At 41.3% G+C, this 23,476-nt stretch overlaps 1 protein-coding gene and 1 long non-coding RNA gene across 2 annotated transcripts; one reads left to right on the forward strand and one right to left on the reverse strand.

The window, feature by feature from the left end:
- Positions 1-1,760: 1,760 nt before the first annotated feature.
- On the forward strand, positions 1,761-23,132 carry LOC5505367 (protein crumbs). Its single transcript, XM_032373792.2, has 16 exons — positions 1,761-1,919; positions 3,649-3,779; positions 4,593-4,817; positions 5,057-5,173; positions 5,680-5,881; positions 6,896-7,119; positions 7,641-7,910; positions 12,173-12,593; positions 13,024-13,324; positions 14,063-14,223; positions 15,003-15,180; positions 15,913-16,242; positions 16,498-17,008; positions 17,287-17,505; positions 17,945-18,157; positions 18,724-23,132. The coding sequence occupies exons 2-16, from the start codon at positions 3,713-3,715 to the stop codon at positions 22,839-22,841; spliced, it is 7,557 nt and encodes a 2,518-aa protein (XP_032229683.2). The 5' UTR covers positions 1,761-1,919; positions 3,649-3,712; the 3' UTR covers positions 22,842-23,132.
- LOC116613153 lies at positions 8,330-9,799 on the reverse strand. The gene is made up of 2 exons (XR_004294111.2): positions 9,514-9,799; positions 8,330-8,575 (listed from the first exon to the last, which is right to left on the reverse strand). It is a non-coding gene; the product is annotated as an uncharacterized LOC116613153 (long non-coding RNA).
- Positions 23,133-23,476: the final 344 nt, after the last annotated feature.

The following is a 23,476-nucleotide window of genomic DNA, read 5'->3' on the forward strand; positions in this document are numbered from 1 at the left end:
TTTTTTTGTCGCGTCTGCAACATTTGACGCGCACTACAAGGGTTTTCGAGGTGGCTAAACTAAAACACACGTCGTACCCTACATGTCGCACGTAGCACTACGGCTCGGAAGGAGTCTAGAGCTTCGAGCTAACTATTTTCACTTCCCTCGTTACATACCTAATTTCAAAGGTAAAATGATGGTTGAAGACTTTCATAGAAAGTGCTCAATACTCGAAAGTAGAGCGGTGTATAGTGTTGGTTTGAGAAAAAAATACAAACTACATAGGTTTCCCTACAGGTCTGTTTCGTGGTTGCCCACTCATCAGGGGATTTAATGAGAATATTCCTACCATCGTATATATACTATTAACGTTGAAATTTACATAATAATAGACTGATAGTTTTAGCTAAGGCGGTAAGAGGAACAATAGCGAGTTACATTAGATATGCAGGGCGAAAGCTAACAGTGCGGAACTTGTGAAAAATTGATAGCGCGAAAATTTAATGGTGACGGGATTAACAGTTCTAATTGTTTCGTAGCAGGGCTTTGTTCCTGTGGCGGCACGAGGATACGAGTTCATTGCGTTTATTTAGAGTTGATAGTTTGGGTTGACAGATGATCGTCAGCTTTTCCTTGAGGCAGAGGTTGCAACGCTTAGTGGTACTGTTGTAGGCGGAGTGGGAAGAAAGAATGCGCCATGAAATAAAATACTCAATCATGTTGTCCTTGAGAGTCCAGACGTATTTGCTGAGTTCGGTGGAGTTTCTGTGTTTGGTGTGTCGGAATGATGCGGTGTGGTTTCTGTATCTGGTCTTGAAGCTGTTTTCAGTGAGCCCGACGTATGTTTCCGAGGTGTTGTTGTCTTTTCGAGTTACGGTAGCTTGGTAGATAATAGATGTCTGTAGGCAGTTTCCGTCTAGAGGGCAGGTGTCTTTCTGTCGGCAGTTGCATGTCTCGTCGATATGATGACAGAAACCACGGGCTATAGGATAACTTTACTCCAGAGTTATGTCTAATGCATCCTCGGGGACCCAGGGCGTCGCGGAGATCGGGCACACAGGGAGCGCGGCGCGAGAAAGAAACAGGCTTTCTTGCGCCCTCCATGTGTGCCCGATCTCCGCGACGCCCTGGGTCCCCGAGGATGTGTCTAATGTTTATTTAGTGTTGAGTAAACCGCGTATTCCCATCTCTACTGTTTGTATTTTCAATACAAACATGGCATCAGACATTACTATTTTTTGGCCGTAATGAGATGGTATGTGCGCCCTGTGATTTCACTGAGCTTGTCTAAACGTGCTGTGATTTTGATACGCTCCTCCCCCCCCCCCCCCCCCGTCTCAAATGTTTCGATGCCTCCTAATACTGCATTTCCACTAGTACTTTCCAAGAAATGTGTGGAGGCGACGCAGAAAATAAATAATCAATAGCTCTTTCCCGTACTGTTATTTATTGCATGGAAACTGAAAACTTTGCGCTAAACTCAAGCGATTTCGGCACAGAGCTTCCAAAATGACACGATTTTCCGTGGAAGCAATCAATCAGTCATCAGAGCATGACGGTGCAGATTGCAACACGATCGCTCCCCGCTTCGGAGTTAGAAAAAGCACAGGAGGTGGCCTCAAAAGTGAATTAAAGCTGCAATTGCAAAGCAAATAACCATAACAGTTTATTGGTGGTTGTGATGGTTTTAGTTAATCAAACCATTTACCACCGCATTGAGCTATCCTATCGCCCGTGATTATTCCTTGGTCTTTTGTGATTGGCTACCTAATATTAGCTCTTAGGTCAGCCTCGACCCCACGTAGCTTAGGAACAAAACATGGACGCCTCGGTGGATTAATTTGAATCAACGGAAGTATGGATTCCTCGACGAGAAAATGACACTTCTCCCAAACGCAGCAAATAACACTTCAGAATGGGAACCAGAGTATTCAAAGGTATGTTGAATCCTTAAAACCCGTGTTTTCGATCAGCAAGTATTTGTAAAGATCGGAGATCATGTGTAGTAAGAATATATAACATTTAAAGTTGCTTGAAATTAATACGATATCTTGACATCTAGCTATCCATCTCCTAACTCGCTTCTCGAATAAATCTGTTGTGTATTCGACTGAACTAAGTTTATGTTATTCTTACTTTGGAATATAATTGATAGATTCTAGAAGATTTATAAATGTAGCGGCATGTCGAAGTCTGGATAGTTACAGTTCTCAAAATTTGAGCGTGCCTAGCAGCACATAAATAATTTAGCTACATTTCTTGACAGTAAATAATGTGTGCTGCCTGATAAATCGATCTGTATTTCTCTAAGCACACATAATTGATTACAGGTCAATAAGTATTTGTTCTAGAATATGTTTTAGTGTCACGTTTATATCAACTTTCTTGCGCACATTTCGAACACTTTTGAGGGCAAGCGATAAAATGTGCGAATCAACACTGACACCACGGGGAATTTTTGTCAATAGAGTAGTTGATATATACTTGAATTGTCCATAATTATGTATATGTAAGTTATATGAAGGTGAAAAAAAGTGCTTCTATTTTTGTATAAGAATTGATAGGTAGAAGTATGAGTTTTGCAAAACACATAGGTTATTATAGCAAATAAGTTATTTAGCCACCTATATCAAATATTCTTACACTCGAGAATTCATGTGTTGTAACACGCGTTGATTTATGGGTAGTCAATAAACGGCTATATCCTTGTATGTGAAAGCATTGTGAATGTTGATAAAAACATAAACAGGATTCTACAGCCTTTGAAACCAGGATTTGTATTCTATTAACGCTTATTTACTTGACACCCATAAGGCACTGTGGGTTACAATACACAGATTATCCGAGTGTTGTCCTATTTGGAATAGGTGTATACAGGTATCCCAGTAATAGGTTTATACAGCGGTGGTTAGTGTTATTTTCATGGTCCCTGAACAGCTTTTTTTTGTTTATCATGGATCATGAAAAGGGCAAATTGAAATCTGTGATATGTGATTGTTACCTTCGCTGTGATTCTGGAATGGCAAAATTTGATCCGCGTCAATTGGATCTATGCTCCTTAAAATCTGTGAATCGTGATTTCCATGCAGGGACTCCCTGCATCTGGTGTATAAACCAGCCACACCAGAATCTCACCTTCCCCGTACCACCCCATCTCCCCAGCACCAACAACTTTTTTCAATGCTCACAACATAAGAGTTTGAGTTTAGCTCTTGATTTATATGAAGTGACGTCTCAGGTTGAATTAACCTTGCACAATTGAAAAGTATGAGATAAAACATCTGCTTTTGTTGGATTATAATCCAGCGAGGCTTTTGCCTTGGTAAAATTTTAATTCTGGCTACAGGCCTGGTAGGGTTGCAAAGTATTAGTATGATAGTATTCACACAAACATTGATCAATTGTGCAGGAACAGATTCAGTAGTTTAAAAGGTAGGTGGTTAAGAGGAGCCAGACCTGTTGAGTTGGTTAAATTTTATACCAAACAGAGACAGGACTTTTAGTTTTCTTACTAATAAAATGGAGTAGATGTCCACCTCATCCAGCCCCCTGTATTGGCCAGATTGGGGTTGCAGCAGTATTATTTTTGCAGTGTGCCAGTGCTTAAGAAAAAGACTGTGAAAAATCTATGGAATGATGGTCAATTGTTTTTTTTTTTTTCAACAGCCAACCTTGAATAAACACATGCAGCATTCCTGATATTGTAAAACATGTTTATCTCAAAACTGAAATGGAAAAGATGAGAAGAGACACACTCCCCCTGGCTTTAGTTTTAACTTGTCAAATATTTCTTCAAGGTGAGAGCTTACAGTATATATATAAGGGACATAGTTTTAAGCTTCAATTGCTTGTGGTGCATAGGTTTCTTCTGGATAGGCTCTATCAACTCGAAAAGACCTCATTGAGTACCGTAATGATTCAAAAAAGCACTGTCCTTTAAATAAGTACCCCCTCCCCCTAAAATGATCTCAACAAAGGAACCTTTTGAGATCTCAAGGATATGATAACTGCCTGTGCGCTTTTTCAAATCATTAATGGTAGTTGAGGGTTGCGAAAAGCATGGGTAAAGGGCTGGATAGCTATCTGATGGTTAGCCATCACTCACCACTGAATAGGCCCTGTTACCATGGCAAATATGCCAATCAAGCTGAAGGAGGCTGTTTTCCCGGTCAGGGGACTATTTTCTCCAAACAATAACCTCACAGTGGCACTATATTACTTTCATTTGAGTATTCATTCAAGTCAATTTCCGGGGTGAAAACGAAAAACTCCCTCTCCTCCGTCCCCTTTATGTTGCCGACTACTGTATACATATAATTGTGTATTGCCTTGGTCGTGTTTAGGTTAATATGCTGCAGTGGGTTGTTTGAGTATTCGTTTAAGTCAATTTCCGGGGTAAAAACGAATAGTTCCCCCTCCTCCGTCCCCTTTATGTTGCCGACTACTGTATACATATAATTGTGTATTGCGTTGGTCGTGTTTAGGTTAATATGCTGCAGTGGGTTGTTTGAGTATTCGTTTAAGTCAATTTCTGGGGTAAAAACGAATAGCACTCCCTCCCCTTTATGTTGCCTGACTATATATATTCTGTATTGCCTGGTCGTGTTTAGGTTTATATGGTGCAGTGGGTCAGTGTACCTCAGCGTCCTGCAGCAACAATGGCACCTGTACCCCTGCTTTGGGGGGAGGGGTGTCATGTGCCTGTCCCGCGGGGTTTACAGGAGCCACCTGTGACATCGACATTGATGAATGCCAATCAAATCCATGCTACTTTAACGGCACATGTATTGATGGAATAAATGGATTCACCTGCAAATGCCAAGATGGATTTATTGGTATGTCCTTATTTTGCAGGTTGTAATTTAAAGTAAATACAGTAAATCGGTGTTTTTTTCCTTGCAAACTGTACTCATAGTAGATGTCCTAATAAGACTTCTCTCTTCTGAAATGTTAATGTTAAAGAATCAGCTTACTTCTTGGTCACTGTAGTTTCAGTTCTTTCTTTCTCTCCTTGTTCTTTCTTTGTTGTAGATGAAAAAAGCTTGTTACAAAATAATTTTTTATCATTTTATAGGTGACCGCTGCCATGCCGTCATAAACAAATGCCTTTTTAATCCTTGTAAGAATGGTGCCAAATGCCAGACACTTCAGGATGGAGGTCACAGATGTCTTTGCGAAAAAGGATTTAAAGGTAAAATTTATCTTTGTCCGATTTTTCTTTTTCTTAAATGCCTAAAACTAGTTTTGAGTGAGTTAAGTGTATTGGTGCAAATGTGGAGGAAGAATTGGCCTTTTTTTATTTTACTTTGTAACTAAAATACAAATTCTTTATTCTACTTTGTAACTAAAATACAAATTCTGCTTGCTGTTTAGTTTCGAAGTTTGCTGTTGCCCTATTAGAAGTCTATTTGGACTCTTTGATCTTGGTTTATTTCATATATTTTAAATGTAAACAAACAAGATAACGTTTTTTGTAGTATGACTGTGTTTTCCACATGTTGCAATGTTAAAAGGATAGTAACTTCTTTATTTTGACTTATGTAGACTTGTATACTGTACAGCTCAGCTAATACAGATTTTACTAGCTATTTGGTTTTGACGTTTTTTGAAGATTTTTTTTAATACTAGCAAACAAGTTTATTTGCTTTTGATAGTATGACTGTTTCCTAACTTTTCAACTTATCCCCTTTTCTTTAGGATCTCTGTGTGAAGTTAACGTGAATGAATGCAATGAGACGCAGTCGCCTTGTAGCGAACATGGAGCCTGCATCGATGGCGTAAATTCATACACGTGCGCCTGCAACCTAGGATACACCGGGTCCACGTGTAATGTGACTGTTAATGACTGTATAAGTAACCCTTGTATCCATGGCGCGACGTGTCATGATGGTTTACTTGGGTGAGTGTCTACAAATTCTTTTTCCTGCGTTCTGCTTTGTCTACAGTTTACTTCCGGTGGGGGGGGGGGGGGGGCGGAACGACCGACAAGAGACAAAAGAATCTAATCGAATCTGCGCTATTTATCAGACCATCACAACCTCAAAAAAAACTTCCAAATATACACACTGCTTTTACATTTTTGGAATATTTTTCGCGTTTTTCGTTAAAAATCATCGGAGGTTATTACGTAATCGAATATGTGCGTCTGTCCTGACAGATGACGTCACAGCGTGTCAGGAACAAAAGCAAGTAAGCAACGAGGTTCAATCAAGTTGCGTGACTGTTGTTGGCGATAGGTGTGACGACTTCTATGCATCTATTAGAGGACAGTCGCACAAACATTGAGATCTATTTGTTTAATACAAAAAATGAAATGTTTTTAATTTAGATGTTACAATTTAGTTTTGGGGAGCGCGATTCATTTGAGAGAATGCTGACGCCAAGCGTGCGCGTGCCCTTTAATAACACATGGACCCTTGGCCAATCAGAGCGCTCAATTTACGAGTGTATAAATGTCAGTAGACTCCCATTGTAAGGAGTTTAGCAGAGACGAGGGCAATGGCGCTTACTTTTAAACTTTAGTTTTTATAACGAAAATTGGAAATTATACTACCGAAGAAAGCAAATAGAATCAAAAAGCCCAAACTGTCGTCATCTCGTACCAGAACAATACACCAAAATATAATTAAAATATAATCAAAACCTTATTTAAACTTTAGCGAACAAAGTTTTGTTTGCAGCGCCGTCCTTGCTAGACTAAACTTGGTATTCTCTCGTCGCTGTTCGGTGGATAACGGCTGAAACATACCATTCATCGCAGATTTTCACGTGCTGGTTTTGAATGTTCAATTGTTTTCTGCCGTCGCTGGTTTCCTCTTTGCCGTCACCCTCCCTAAAGTTCCCTACTCAAGCATGGCTGACTAGTGTGGTATACTGTACTGTATATGTTAGTAAATAAATCTCCCTTTTCCAGGTACTCATGCGCGTGTGCGGTAGGATTCACCGGCATCAACTGTGAGATCAATATAAATGACTGCGCCAGCAATCCCTGTGCAGCTTACCAGCGGTGTATCGACCGCATCGATAGCTACACGTGCGCTTGCCCGTTAGGGTACACAGGAAATGCGTGTGACGTCAATATTGACGAGTGCGCCAGTCAACCATGCCTTAATAACGGTACCTGTCAAGATGGTCGAGGTAAGGGCAGTTGTGTAACTTTAACAAAACAAAAAGTTTTAACAAAAAGTTTAGATTTGTGTAAACTTTTTGTTTGTGTTACTTTACCTAAAAAGTTTAGATTAAGTGTGGACAAGTCTGGAAAAAAAACTTAACATTTTCGTTAAAACACCCGATGTTATCTGTTTGTTTTTATAATATCTACACCTAAGAAAAATAGCACTTTGAGAATCCATGTGTTTTATCCCGTATTGTTCAGGTATCGTATAGATACTAAACCCTGGTCTCTGAAAGTCATGTGAAGAGTCTCATAGCATCATTTTGATAATAATTCTATATTTTTTTTAATTGCGCTCATTTCCTTATCAATTCGATACTTAGGAAGGATTGCGGGTTACGACGCATAGCTGTCCAGTGCGACCTAATTTGAAAAAAGGTGTAAACTTGCGCATCCAAATTAGAAAGTACTGGCTAAGGCGCATTTATTTTTTAAGATAAGTCAGTGTTCTTAATCTGGGTTATGATTTTTGATTTTCTCTCAGGAAATTTCTCCTGTGTTTGCCCGGCTGGGTTTGAAGGCCTTCGCTGCGAAAACCAGACTAACGAGTGCGCATCCAGCCCCTGCTTCAACGGCGGAACCTGCCATGACCTGTTAAACCGGTTTGAATGCGTGTGCCCTAACGGGTTTCTGGGAAGGCAATGCGAGGCGAACGTTGTGGAGTGTCTATCGGATCCTTGTCTTAATAACGGAACTTGTGTTGAGAAAATTGGCGTGGTGGGCTATCAGTGTGTGTGCCCCGATGGCTTTGCAGGTAAGACATGGTCCGAAACTATCTATCCGGATGCGGCGCAAATGATCTAGAGATACATCTTAACTTACAGGCCCCTTTATCTAATAAAATTTAAATAAGCTGAAACTTATGTTGAGCCTGTCAAATGTGTTATTCTCTAAAAGATCCATAACTCTCAGACGGGGAGATGGGGATTTCTTTTTTTTTTTGTATTTCCATCAAACACCGATGTCGCTAATGTCTCCCGCAGACTAAGTTATTAGAAACCAGTTGATCGAGTGTTTGCCTGTGTCTTCTTCGAAATGCACAAAATTAAAAAAGAACAGCCCACCCATAAAACAATTTAACTTAAGTAAATAACCACGGAATTAAAAAAAAATGCTGGTGTAAAAACGACGCGCTTATTCGTTGCTTGATATTTTCGTCAACTCAAGCACGTATCGGTTTCAATATTTTTTTATTTTATTTTATGCATACTATTATGTGATTTACAAAACGTTGTACTATATAATACGAGACTCTGTTGTTTAGTTGAAAAATAACAACACACGCTTATGCAATAGTTAATCTGTTGGATGTATTTGATTCTACACGTGTTCGAGGAAGTTGTCTTCACGCAGTGCGCGTATGTATTCATCCGTCATCCTCCTGGCCATGTTGCATGCTTCTCTTGCCTCCTCGACAGCCTGAGTGAGAAATAGGAACATACCACAATGTGTTAGGGTCGTGAAGAGAAATGTATCCTCGGGAATAAAGAAAAAATGTTATATCGTAGCGTTTTACTTACGATTGAAAAAGAACCCGGGGACAACTTTGTCAAAACCTGTGGCGATACTCGCCGAGATCTCTTATCACGTTGTCACATGATTAGCTTTCCTTTTGAACACGGTACGAGTTGTTCCCCGGGGCCTTTTTTTTTAGAATCCGAAAGCAATCAATGTTCAATATGAAACAATAAGCAAAAATATCTTTGCAAACACCAGAACACCAATTATAACAGAAAAACCAAAGTTCTCATGACGCAATATGTATAAGAGAAAGATGGACGTTCTTTAAGAGTTAATAAATCGCCAAAAAAAAATGTCGCCTTCAATTTATTATATTGTATAGAAGCGGCAATGACGTATCATGTTTCTTAACCTTTGAAGTGTCGATGCTTTCTTACCCAAGATATTGGTATTGAAATGGTTCTAAATGGTCAATTATGATATGTAGTGTCTTTTTCATGTATATTCTATGCAAAATGAGTTCTACTTACCGTAGGTATAAAATGTGAATAGCTGGGGTTGCAGCTGTAACGCGATTCCTTAACTCCTTAATAGTAGTTTCGCGTTTGTAACGAAAAACATATCACTTGACACTTTGAAAAATTTTTCTTTTTAACGAAATATAACTTTCTTTTGAAGTAAACACATTGCTAGAAATCGCGGCGTGAAGAGCTATCGTGGCTTCTTTGTGGACGGATATTCTATTCTCGCACGATGTTTTAAAAATGTGTCATTAATAAGTAGATTGCTACCGATTACTAAGCTTTTATTTTACGTCTAATTCAAGTAACACAGTGTAAGAAAGATGCTTTTAGATTCTGTTTGTAAAAAAAGGATTAGAGCTTTGATCACTCTACCTTTCGCATGGAGATCTTGTCACGCTTTCCGTGAATTGGTATCGTTCCCGCCATGCCATTGCATGGTGTAAGAAAACAAGCGATGAGCAGTCCACAAGCTGTGACGAGAAGAACGCCCTTCATCCTGAGAAGTCTCTCACTCGACGCAAGAACGATATAAGACTCCTTCTTAACGCAGCTTTTTTATACCATATCGCTAATTTAAAACAACCTCAATTGCTTGCTCGTTATTGAATTTTTAGGATCGAATTCAAATAATTCTTAAGAATTCAGCTGTTTCTAGTTAAATGATATTTTTCCCGTAGGCATAATTTCGCCGTAAGATAATTTGCAATATCATTTATTGGAACACATGATGTAGTGAGTGGGGCTTGAACTTGTGTAAAAGTTAAGTGAATAAGTGAAGCGCCTGTCTGCGGCTTAGTTGTCTCGAGGACTGATCTCTTTCCTATAACTTGTTTATTTTGGGGCGAATTTTCTAGTTCCAATTGATCTAGTTCTGCGTTGGCTTAATACCAATTTGCTCTGCCTGTTGTGAAAGGGAATGTGGTCTAATTAGCTATTGTTGAGCTAATAGTATTGACGAAAAAACGCTAATATTTTTTTACTATCTTCGCTTGAAACACTTCAACAGAAGAATAATTTAAAAGTAATAGAAAGAAACTGTTCTGTATGATATGTTATATCTTTAAGGACATGATTTGTTGAAGGCAAAAAACAGAGACGTTGAATTTAATTTTGTCTAAAAGATTTAAACCCTTTTTCACCAAGCCACAGTTAAAAAACTGCGAGTATATTCTGAAGTACGTGACGTTTGCAATAAAAGAAATACATTTAGGTAACTTTGACTGTTTCTGAGTTCGGGCGTTTTCACGGTCTATGGAGAAAAAAGACACGTTTGTGTGACGACACAACTACCGTGCTCACTATTAAAAAGAATGGGGTCTTTATTGTTATCTCAGCCGTCTCAATTGCCGTCTTTTTCCAACAAAGTATTATTCGAATCATACCACCAACTGTCCTTTTCCGAGTGAAATTTCGTACCAGATGGAAATTGGCGCTAAAAGTATATAAAAGCACTCTGCGAATGAAGTCTGATGAGTTATTGACGGTATGACTGAAAATATCTTGGTTACTCGCTTTAATTAGCCGATGGAAATGATGCTTTGTGTGACTCGGCATTGAGTTGGAGCATAAAATGGCGGGGTGATTGGCCCTACTTTAAGTTGCGACAACGAGGACTAGCACGGCACGACCAAGACAACACTCATACACTTGGCAATGAAATCCCAAATATTCTTTATAAAATAACCTTAACTTTGTACTCAGAAACAAACAAGTATTGACCAAAAACCTCCTTTTCTAGAATAGTGAACCGCGAAGGGTGAGATTATACTCAAACTGCTCCCGTCCTCGCTTGCCGTAAAACTTTGAATTTCACGTCGTGGTTTAACGGAGAACGGTTATAAATCTTTAAGACAGAAGATTTTCACGTGCGGCTTTTGAGTTTCCAAATCAATTCCACACATCCAAAAACATATGGACATTATAAAATGATAAAAAATACAAGAACTTAACTTTTCTTTTTCTGTGTTGTATGTCATTTTTTGTAAGTTTTCAATATCAAAAATGAGCAAAGCAAGGCGTGTATGTTGGTTGTGCGGCTAGTTTTTTTTTTGTAGAGCTTGCGAAATAAAGTTCGGTTCACCGGCGTGGACATCCTCCCTGTAATTTTTTTTCACCGCCCTTTGTGGTTACAGCATCTCGAATAACTCCACTGATCATTCTAGAGCGTTGCTAATTTAAAGAGTTTCTTTATGGGAGGTCGCTGGCTTGTTATTATACCCAAGATCGCTTATTGCCTAAGCGTCATATAATAAACTTGCTTTTTAGGACGAGGCAGTTTCATTTCGAATGACGATAGCATTAAGTGTTTTGTTTTCAATGTTGATGTCATTTAAACTTTTATATGATAATAACTCGATGAATTTAGTTCAATTCATTTAATCAACATTTTAAAAAGCAAACCTTTTTTTCTTTACTTGATTAAAATTGTAAGTGACATTCGAGAGAGAAAAGTCTGGCTATAATCTTATTCCACTTCTGTATTTCGTGTGAAATTCTTGCGGAATTTCTGTGCTTGCAATCCATATGAGTTAAAAGAGCCGTAAATTGCTATTCTTCTCGAAAAAAATAGGCACCTGTTATAAGTATTCTTCTGAATGTATGCAAAATTTCTTTAAATGAATCAAGAAATGAGATCTGCCTGGTGACCCCTAATAAAAAAAATATACAAATACCATATAAGAAGTATTGCCAGATAGTCCATAGTGGTATAACTAGAAAGACTACAGGCAAGCTGTAGAAATACTACATGGTCTGTGTAGGCGTGGTGTAGGCAAGGTCGTTTTGCTCCGACGAAGGGCTAACGCTCGAAACGTCAGCGCAACCACTGTGTTTCACAGAGGCGCTTTACATACCTTTTCAACCTTGTGGTGATTCATACCAGATAGTCCATAGTTTTCTAAGGGTGTTCACTTCATTTCGTTTTGTATTTTCGCTTTTTTATTGCAAAATTATCTTCATAAAGGTTATGTTAAAAAAACTCAGCAAAATAAGGAAGAATAAGGTGCTATATACAGTGTTTTGTTGTCCACAGGAAACCACTGTCAGTTCAATAGCTCTACTTGCCACCCAAGTATCTGCCAAAACAATGGCACGTGTCATGTGACCGATGCCCAACGGGCGTGTATATGCTCGGCTGGGTGGACTGGTCCCCACTGCTCACAAGATATCGACGAATGTCAAGTTTCCCCATGCAAACGAGGCTCGTGCGTGAACACCGCAGGAGACTTCAGCTGCGCTTGCCCAGTCGGGTATACCGGCAAGCTTTGCGAGATTGACATAGACGACTGTGCCAGCATGCCTTGCGGGAATCTAAGCACGTGTATTGATCACGTGAATAACTACTCATGCGCATGCGTCCCTTGGTATACCGGAAGAAACTGTGAGAATCTGGTTACAAACTGTGACACTGCACCGTGTCAAAATGGGGCCACCTGTAAAATAGGAGCAAAAGGGTTCGTATTTGATCGTGTTGTCGGTGCCTTTGTGCTATTTATTTAGGAGGCTTATTTTTACCCCTTTTGAAATGCTGCTTTATCTACAATATTTTCTAACGAATAAGGAAAAACAATAATGTAACGTTTTTTTATTTTACAGAGTGAAAGGTACTATCAGAAGAGGCTAGGAAACTATTTACCTTTTCTTAATTTTGTGGTTATGAAACTGTGACCCTAAACTAAAAAAAATAAAAATCTTTTAACGCCCTAGTTTTTAAAACTTGGCCTAATTCTTTTTATAAAATATATAGTTTGACAAGCGTGTTCTGTTCTGTATGTCTTGTAAATCCTACGGCTGCCATTATTAAAGTTATCCTCTCCTAATCATCTTATTGGACCTTGGTGAATGAGGAGGAAAGAGTTGTTAATGCGTCTATTTTCCTGACAGGTTTATCTGCGACTGCAAAGCCGGATATACCGGTTTAGCCTGTACCATCAATATCGACGAGTGCGCATCAAGCCCCTGTTTTAATGGTGGCAGCTGCAGGGATGACGTCAACGGTTACACGTGCACTTGCGCACCAGGGTATACCGGAAGTCGATGTGAAATGCTAGACGAGGTTAGCTTCCGCCGAGGCTCCTACATGCCCGTGTACTGGTACAGAGATCGACCGCTGCCTGCTAGAGCCCGTGTGGAATTCTTGTTTCGGACGAGCCTTAGTGATGGGCTGCTGCTATACCAGGGAGCTGTAAGTACGCAATACTTGTCTTGGTGCATCGCGCAGAATCTTTTTGTTTCGAGCGACATTCGAGTTATTTTCATTAATATACATTAGATCGGTATTCCCAAGTGGATCAAAAACATGTCGATCAATGCCGAAGTTATTGTTTGAAAAATTCTATAGGTCATTTCTTCGAGAAGTTTATCCAATTAATCAAGGCATGGCAAACAAAAGACAACTTTAAGAGAAGGGAAGGTAAAAGTTTTGTTCTGTCCTTGTTTGTCTTTCAGCGACAAGCATAAAATATATTTGGTTATTTGGGAATTTCAAATTCAAATTGCTAGTTAACCCTTTTTATAATATACATGACAAAATGACTCGATACTGATTGGCTGAGAGCAGTGTAGTTCAGGTAATGCAGTGCACAAATAAGTAATTCAGAGCAGTATTACTGGACGCTTACAAACAACTAAATAATAGAAAACTCAAAAAGCCAGACTTGAAACGCACTCTGAAATTGACTCTGTGTTGTACATATCAACCGTTTTTCTCCAAACCGCCATTTTAGAGACGCAAATAATGTGTCTGTTTCTATAACATTTTGCTATGTTTATTATAAAATGGTAATCGTTTCATTTGAAAATCTCACTCACAATTTTTCCAAATTTAATAGGTATGATTACCTCTAATTACCAATACCTATCCTACATGACCATTTTACAATGATAACACAGACCTTGACCTTAACAATTATCCTAACGCCAGGACCGGAGCTTAGAGCATCCAGACCACGTGGCCCTGGAGCTGCTGCGAGGGTCTTTGCGCCTCTCACTCAACACAGGATTCGATACGCAGGTCGATACTATCGGCAGGGACTTAAATGATAGTACATATCACCAGGTCACGCTAGTGCTGGAAAATAACAGGTAAGCTCACGTCACGCAACACTGGATTGTCACACAAGAAATTATGTCACGCTAGTGCTCGAAAATAACAGGTAAGCTCACGCCACGCCACACTGGATTGTCATACAAGAAATTATGTCACGCTAGTGTTCGAAAATAACAGGTAAGCTCACGTCACGTAACACTGAATTGTCACACAAGAAGTTATGTCACGCTAGTACTAAAAAATAATAGGTAAGCTCACGTCACGCAACACTGGATTGTCACACAAGAAGTTAAGTCACGCTAGTGCTAGAAAATAACAGGTAAGCTCACGTCACGCAACACTAGATTGTCACACACGAAGTTATAACACGCTTGTGCTAGAAAATAAAAGGTAAGCTCACGTCACGCAACACTGGATTGTCACACAAGAAGTTATGTCACGCTAGTGCAATCGTGTCAGGTAACGTAGATGTGTCACGCAACGCAAGGGCTGAGACTATATAACCTGTGACTGTATAATTGGATGTTTTTATGCACAAGACTTTGAGCTCAAGGTTATTCTTTAAAGAAGACCATTCACGCCACCATTTTACGCTCCCGCACAATACCGACTCGCTCAAAGAATCCAATTCCATCGGCTAATATAAGCAAGGGAATGAAATGCTTTCAATGAAATATTATTTATGTGGTATTCAACTTCAATCGTGGTTGGTTGTTTTGAAGTTTTCTTACAAATAAACCATTGTATTTTCAATAACAAAAACGGTAACAAAGGAGTGGTTGACCTACATTTTTCAAATCCCTTCGCTCTCTAGAGCCACGGTAGAGGTGTCTGGAGGATCGTGTGACGCGGGTTGCAAGGGCTCCGTCACCACTCAGCTCTCCGCTGTGTTCGCGTACAGCGGGCTCGCTACACTCGGGGGCTTGGCACAGACAGGTCCGGTCATCCGGGACCAGATCGCTACAGACGGCAACTTTGTTGGATGTATCAAGGTCAGTGGTTGCCGCTTTTTGGCGGCAAATTATCATTAAGAAAGCAACTTGTTCAGCTATCCAGAAACTTGGGAAGAGCTTGTTTTCATTGAAAGACTTTTATTTTCGTCACACTTTGGGTGTGGCCGAAGCCATTTCTGCCGTGAATTACTTTCAGTGAAAGTAGCTTATCACTATTATCAATGGCCATTTTGATCGCCTTATTACTTGTGGTCGCGAAATGTAGACAGACTAGTTGAGAAAACTATAAAATAGTTGAGAAAACTATAAAATACAGTGTTTAAATGTCCAATACCGTGTTTACTCGAATAAGCGCCTCCCCGGAATAAGCGCCCACTTCGAACTAAAACTATTAATAATTGCCTCCCCCCAAATAAGCGCCTATCTCCCTTGGTTTTATGTTACTGAGTAAAATGACTATTATACATGTAGTTCTTGGAAAGCACTGGAGCACATAGACTCTGGACAAGAAAGAGACAAATATTTAATGGATGAAAGTTTATTAAAAAAAGCTACTTCAAGTTGTAATAATGATAGAAAGAAAAGAAACTGTTGTAGTAGTATAAAATTGTTTTTAAACAACATGAAACATTCTTCGGCCTTTTCTGCGAAATTTGCCCTTTTAAATAAGCGCCTCCCCCGAAAAAGCGGGCGCTTATTCGAGTAAATACGGTATTTCAAGGGGTGGCAGCATAACACTTTATTCTCATGTTGTCATGTTTTTGTCTCCAGGACTTCAAGCTTAACCTCATCAGTGACTACCTTCGGGACTTTATACCACACGCTGTCCACGTGACACCGGGATGCGCGCGCACTGACGTCTGTAAAAACCACAAGTGCACTAACGGAGGTGCATGCGTAGATATGTGGTCAGAATACCGCTGTCAATGCCCGACAGGCTTCGCGGGCACATTTTGTGAAAAGCAGAGTCTGGCGACGTTTGACTCCGACGCGAATAGTGGGCTTGTGTTCGGGTTCTCCACCAATGTTCTCAGGATTTCGTTTATGTTTTCTGCAGATGTTGAGGCTCCAAACGGAATATTGCTGTACACGGAAAAGGGGGTGAGCATCTTAAAATCATTCTTCTTAAAATCCCTAGCCTTTTTGCTCAAGCATTATATTTTTTCCCTGTATTTGGCCATTGAGAGCGAAATATCTTAAAAAGCTTCCAGACAATTGTTTGATTTAATCTGCTAGGAATTCTCAGTCGGCCTTGCTCTCTTCTTAGAAGCTATTTTTCGGCGTGTGTTTGTTTCACCAGTGAGAGCAAAAGATGTCGCAAAGCTCCCAGACAATAACTTAAACTTTATATTTCAGGCTGCCCCAGGAGTTCTCGGCCTAGCTCTCAGAAATGGCCGCCTTCATGCCGCCTACGTGATGGGCTTCTTCCAGTCTACTTCTGTCGAGATTGGCCGTGACCTAAGTAATGGAAACTGGCACCGCGTTGAAATCTCTGTTACTTTTGGTTACATAACCATTAAAGTAAATTCTGATGTAACTATCCTTCGTCCACCTTCCACGGTGCCAAATCTACAAACTAAAGTATACATGGGAAACCTGTTGAGCTCCATGACCGAGCTGAATGTGGAATTGAGCAGATCTATCACTTTCAATGGATGTGTGCGTGACATTTTTGTAAACAGCGTTGAGCAGAACTTTGGCAGTGCGGTACGGAGCTCCAGTAGCTTTACCCTTCCCAAGCCGGGATGCAGAAAAGAGACAAATTGTCACGCAGAAAGCTGTGCTAATGGTGGAACGTGTGTTGCTACGTGGACTGGGTTTCAATGTCGGTGTTTGGCGGAGTTTAATGGAACCAGATGTGAGAATGGTATGTAAACGGCAATTTTAATTGAATCATCTGTCTGCTTGGGATAGTTGATCTGCAACACTTACCGAAATTGAGCAAACGTTTTTATGCGCTCGGAAGTAGCTTGTAGTCGTAGCTGTTTTTAATATTCTTTTAAATAATGTCCGAAATGTGCTAATCAGACGCTCTGAACCTCGGCTTTAATGGCAACGTGTGTTATAATGAAGATAAATACTCGCTGGTCTTAGCTTCGCTTCCTTAATAAATGCACGCCTACCTTTTCTTTTTCTTTCTACCAGGTACTGCTACAACATTCCTAGCCAACACAAGCTCCATCCAACTGGGCCTTAACACGACCGAGTGGCGCTTCGGGCAGAGTGGTTCACTGCGCGTGCGCACGTCACGTGCGATCGGTCTCCTGCTTTATGCAGGCTGGAAACCGAGTGGGCCTAATACCGAGTATCTTATGGTTGACCTTGTTTCTGGAAAAGTGCGGTTAACAGCCGATCTCGGATCAGGTAACGCGACCTAATCCTAATGTTTTGACTTGTTATTTGTCATATGTTCTATGACATTGGAAGCTTAATGCCGAATTCGTTGTTGCTCGAAAAATTTTCTCGTCTTGGAATAGCGCGTAGCCAACCAAACCACCGTGACCAATCAAGCTCTTGCTGTGTGTAATTGAACGGTTTATGACGTGACAAAGGAAGACATCGATTGGTGTAGAAGGTTGATTGACTACGCGCTATTCCCAAACGACCTCGCCGAGGTAGCGCAACAACGAATTCGGATATAATAGATTAGGGAACACGTTAACCCTGTTTAACTGGTATAAATTGTATCCCGTCACCTGGCAGACATTTCGCTCCGAATTCGGACTAAAACCAAATGTCCAACTTTCTCTTATATTCAGCTGGCTTCTTCTAAAATGGCTTTGTCATATGTATTATCTGCCAGGTCCCGGAAGTGTTATCAACCCCATGACTGTAAATGATGGAGACTGGCACCATATCACGTGGTCAAGACAATACAAACGACTCATTCTTTCTGTTGATGATGTCACCATGGAGATGAGCACCCAGGGTGAACAGAGTGTGTTGGATGTTGCCGACAGTGAGATCATTTACGTGCACATTGGAGGTTTTCCTTATTTGAAGTCAAGCGCAACAGGTGAGAACTATTATCTTTAAGGTTTCTATGTATAGTCAGGAAGCCTGGTTGGTGCAGCCATCATTTAACTACGCTGTCCTCCGAATGTTCACCATTCTATTGGCTTACACAAATTTGAGCGTTTATTCATGATTGATAATCCCTCACCATTTTCGGACTGAAATTTTCGAAAAGAATGTATTGGAATTTAAGTACACGTGTTCACCACGTGTTTGATATGCTGGTGCCCCTTCAGAAAGATGACACATTCCCCTGCACACCCTCTCCCTTCCCCCAAAGAAAACAATGCTAGTTTTAGTTCATTTGTTTTACCGGGAAAAATTACATTTTTGTATAAAAAGAAAATAATAAGTTCTATTTCTATATAATATAAATAGAAAAGTCATTTGAGTAAGGTGATGTTTCTGGTAGGGAAGCCCAAAGGAAGCCTGGGGCTTATTAGCTGTGGACTAGCCCAAAAATGAAACTAGAGATCAGAGTCATTAAATGTATATAATATATTTTTAGAATAAAATCAGCAAGCAACAACAGCATTGCTAATGTGTTTTACAATTCTCTTTTTTTAGGTTTGTCTACCATCACCTCATTCCAAGGCTGTCTCAAAGACTTGACATTCCACTATCGTTATGTTCACTTCCTGACACCCTTTTCACAGCAAGGCCTGGCCTCTATCCTCAGAAACGTCACCACTGGTTGCCACAGCATTGGGCCATGCTCGTCCAATCCTTGTCAAGGGTACAGCACATGCGAAAATGCAGGGGGCGCCTATAACTGCACATGCCTGTCCGGATGGACCGGTGATAAGTGTGATGTCCGTATTCCGGATTGCATTATCGCTAACTGTTCCAATGGAGCTACCTGTGTGAATGAGAGCAACGGGTTTAGGTGTCAATGCGCCGTAGGATTTACCGGAAAATTCTGCGAGGCGATCATAAATCCTTGCGCGCCGTCCCCCTGCAAAAACGGCGCTACGTGCATTCGGGAAGCCCATGGAAAGTACCGCTGTCAGTGTGCTCTGGATTTCACTGGGTTCAACTGTGAGATTCGAGTGAATAACTGCAGTAGCTCCCCGTGTTTGCATGGGGGTACGTGCATTGACGGATTTGAAGACTACAACTGCACGTGTCCAGGTGGATACTACGGCAAACAATGTGAAACTGTTGACACGTGCTTTGCACATGCTTGCAAGAATAACGCCACGTGCAACCGACGTGATAGCGACTACACGTGCACATGCGTGGGGAACTTTGCAGGAGAACTGTGCGACAGTTGCACGGCGGGATATACCGGTGCGGACTGCAATACTCCAATGAAGAAATGCTTGACGAGCCCCTGCAAAAACAACGGAACTTGTTACCATGATGCTCAGCAACCGTGGACCAATCGCACTTGTAGTTGTATTGCAGGGTTTACAGGGATGAGCTGCGAAACTGACGTCGATGAATGTCTGTCGAGCCCGTGCGCGAATGGCGGTACGTGTAGTGACAGCACGAGCAGCGCATCCCATTTTGTAGGTTTTATCTGCGCATGCGTTCAAGGCTATGAAGGCGCGAGATGTATGAACAGGACTAATGTCTGTGCCAGTAGCCCCTGTCAAAACAACGCCACGTGCCGGGATGTCATGGGCCACGTGAAGTGCACGTGCCCTACTGGATTCACTGGAGCATTATGTGAGACAGACATAAACGAGTGCGCCTCCAATCCTTGTAATAATGGGACTTGCCTTCAAGGGATAGGTCGCTATGACTGTTCGTGTTTCCAAGGATTCACTGGGCAAAATTGCCAAGTTGATATCAACGAGTGTCAAAGCTTTCCGTGTCTAAACTCGGGCACATGTCGAGATGAGGTCGGGAACTACTCGTGTAGGTGTCCCTATGGTTACGAAGGCAGAAACTGTGAGATCAACACTGACGACTGCGCTGCAAACCCTTGTCTTCACGGCGCTACGTGTACTGATTTGGTTGGCGGGTTTGTGTGCACCTGTGCTTTAGGCTACACCGATCACAACTGCAGTACTATTATCGATAACTGTGATCCGAATCCCTGCAATCATTCGGGCATTTGCACCAACAAAATCGGTAACTATACATGCCTTTGTAAGGGCGGCTATACGGGCTGGAATTGTAACACCCTAATCGACTTTTGTTATTCCGATCCGTGTGCTTACGGGGCGACGTGTGTCAGTAGCTTGGCAGACTACACGTGTGCCTGTGTACCAGGTTATACTGGTCGCAACTGTACAACCAACATCGACGATTGTCTCTCCGCGCCGTGTAAAAATGGGGCAACTTGCGAGGACAAAGTAAATGGTTATCTTTGCAAATGTCCTGATGGGTTCCATTCAACAAACTGTAGCGAGAACATCAATGAGTGCGACCCTAACCCGTGTTTGAACGGCGCCACATGTCTAGACAAGATAGCCGATTATGCTTGTGTCTGTCCATCTGGTTACAGCGGCATCAACTGCTCGGTCAATGTGAACGATTGTAGGACCAATCCTTGTGAGAATGGCGGTACATGCATCGATTTGATTGGCGGGTATGCATGTACCTGTGCTCCTGGCTTCACTGGCGTTAACTGTTCCGTTAACATCGACGATTGTGCTTCGAGACCTTGTAAAAACGGCGCGACTTGTAATGATGGAGTTAATAGTTACACGTGTTCTTGTGCAGCTGGTTTTTCCGGTAAGAATTGCTCACATAATATCGACGACTGCTTTTCAATGCCTTGTAAACACGGCGCTACCTGCAAGGACGGTGTGGCGGGGTGGACGTGTGTATGCAGTGCTGGGTATACTGGTGCGACTTGTGGAACTAACATCAATAATTGTGCTTTTAGTCCTTGTGAAAACGGGGCGACCTGCATAGACCTTGTTGATGGCTACAGATGTTCTTGCTCGGTCGGTTTTACGGGAACGAATTGCAGCACAAATATCGATGACTGTTACTCGGATCCTTGTAAAAACGGCGCTTCTTGCGTAGACGGAATAAATAGATATACTTGCGTCTGTCCGACTGGCTTCACAGGTTTTAACTGTTCCTTAAACATTGACGATTGTTCCACGAATCCGTGCCGAAACGGCGCGACATGTGTCGATGGAATCAATAAATACTCATGTACCTGTCCAGCTGGATTTACGGACCAGACATGTTCCACAAACATTGACGACTGTGCAACGAATCCTTGTCGAAATGGCGCAACGTGCATCGATGGAATCAATAAGTATTCGTGTACCTGTCCAATTGGATTTACGGACCAGACATGTTCCACAAACATTGACGACTGTGCAACAAATCCTTGTCGAAATGGCGCAACGTGCGTGGATGGAATCAATAAATATTCGTGTACCTGTCCGATTGGATTTACGGACCAGACATGTTCCACAAACATTGACGATTGTGCAACGAATCCTTGTGGAAACGGCGCGACTTGCGTCGATGAAATCAATAAGTACTCGTGCCTTTGTCCAGCTGGGTTCTCCGGTGGGAATTGCCAAACAAATATCGATGAATGCGCATCACGTCCTTGCGCAAATGGTGGTAGCTGCATTGACCGCATCAATAGCTATGAATGCACCTGCGTACCTGGATACACTGGGCGGAACTGTCAAGTGGATATAGATGAGTGTGAGTCCAAACCATGCGTTAATGGAGGAACGTGTATAGACCGTGTAGCCGGTTACTCTTGCGCATGCGCAGTAGGATACACCGATCAAAATTGCTCGGTCGAAATAGATGAATGTGCTTCCAACCCTTGCTTGAATGGCGCGACATGTACTGATCGGCTGGGCGGATACGCGTGTTCGTGTATTCCGGGATTCACTGGTAAAAATTGTGAGACTGACCTAGACGAGTGTCTATCTAATCCATGTGGGAACGGTGCCACTTGCCGACACCTTGTGAACAATTATACTTGCATTTGCGCGGTAGGATTTACTGGAAGAAACTGCCTTGATGATATCAATGAGTGTGGCTCCGATCCATGTGTACATGGCAAATGCAATAACACTATTGGCTCTTTCGCTTGTGATTGTTCGGGCACTGGGTTCACAGGCGCAAGGTGCAATATTGATGTAAACGAATGCCAAAGCCTGGAGCAACCGTGTTTTAACGGAGGCACATGTTCGAATCTTGATGGTTCGTACTCGTGTGAGTGTCCAAGGGGTTTTGCTGGAAGATTATGCGAGCTTGATGTCGATGAATGCGCGAGCAGCCCTTGTCTTCATGGCGGTAAATGCATCAACCTTAAAGACCAATTCATTTGCCACTGCGTGGGGACTGGGTTCACGGGTTTCCGTTGTGGTCTTGATGTGGACGAATGTACATCCGGGACTCATCAGTGTATGCACAATGCCACGTGCACAAACCTAGAGGGGGGCTACCGATGCACATGCGTAGAAGGATATTTCGGGGAACACTGTGAGAATGGGACGTTGGCTCCCCCACCATCATCAGCTCCCAGACAAGCCAGCAATGATGTTAACAACGATGTAGAATTAGGGCTTTCTATAGCATTTGTTTTAGTAGTTTTAATTGTAGCATTAGTTATTTTATATTTCTATTTCCGCAAGAAGGCTGCAAAGGAGAGTGGGAAATACTACCCCTCAGAAGAAGAATACAAAGGAGGGTATCCCATGAGTCCACTTGATTTCGATAAGCTTGACAAAGAAGAACAGTTAGTTTAGTTTTATTTATTGATCTTAAAAATGTTTAAGCATTTTTACTCGTGTGACTTGTCAGAGAAAACCCAATTTTTATTTTCATTTTGTCTCATGTAAATAATGGTTATATGATACTTTCACATCTTGAATAGTAGTAATATTTTTAAAGGATTGAACTGTATATAATATGAAGGAAATATCCTTGTAATATAAAAAGGAACTGTTTCATCTCCTTTTAGAAAGTGATGTTTACTAGGTGTTTTTTTAACCGAATTGCAAGCACTTTACTATTAAACATAGAATAACAGATAAAAATGACTATAGGATTGTCTGGTTGTGGTCGATCTAAAGCTGTGACAGATGCAAAATTTAAAAAAAAAATAAGTTGTAATTGACGTCCACCAAAACACAGTTGTGGAACACACCTCCAAAATTGTTCTTGTCCGCTTTGTAACTCTTGTTCAATTAAGTAATTACGCACTTAATTTCCTTTTCTAGGTAACGTGATAGTCGTCTCTCGTATCATATTTCTCCACGCGAGATCGCGAAATGACGTAAAAGTAATTGATTTTGCGCAGTAGAATTTGAAGGTACATGGTGGTTCGGATCACATCTAGCGCGAGGTAAGCGCGTGGGATCATCTGGTACCACTGGCATGG

The sequence above is a fragment of the Nematostella vectensis genome, chromosome 8 (genome assembly GCF_932526225.1).
Source record: "Nematostella vectensis chromosome 8, jaNemVect1.1, whole genome shotgun sequence".
Classification (NCBI taxonomy): domain Eukaryota; kingdom Metazoa; phylum Cnidaria; class Anthozoa; order Actiniaria; family Edwardsiidae; genus Nematostella; species Nematostella vectensis.

What these genes read in the sequence shown, in the direction of transcription:
- LOC5505367 (XM_032373792.2), top strand. Translation starts at nt 3,713, where the DNA reads ATGGAAAAGATGAGAAGAGACACACTCCCCCTGGCTTTAGTTTTAACT. An exon ending in TTGTCAAATATTTCTTCAAG is followed by an intron (nt 3,780 to 4,592) that starts GTGAGAGCTTAC and finishes GGTCGTGTTTAG; the next exon opens with GTTTATATGGTGCAGTGGGT. An exon ending in TGTAAAATAGGAGCAAAAGG is followed by an intron (nt 12,594 to 13,023) that starts GTTCGTATTTGA and finishes TTTTCCTGACAG; the next exon opens with GTTTATCTGCGACTGCAAAG.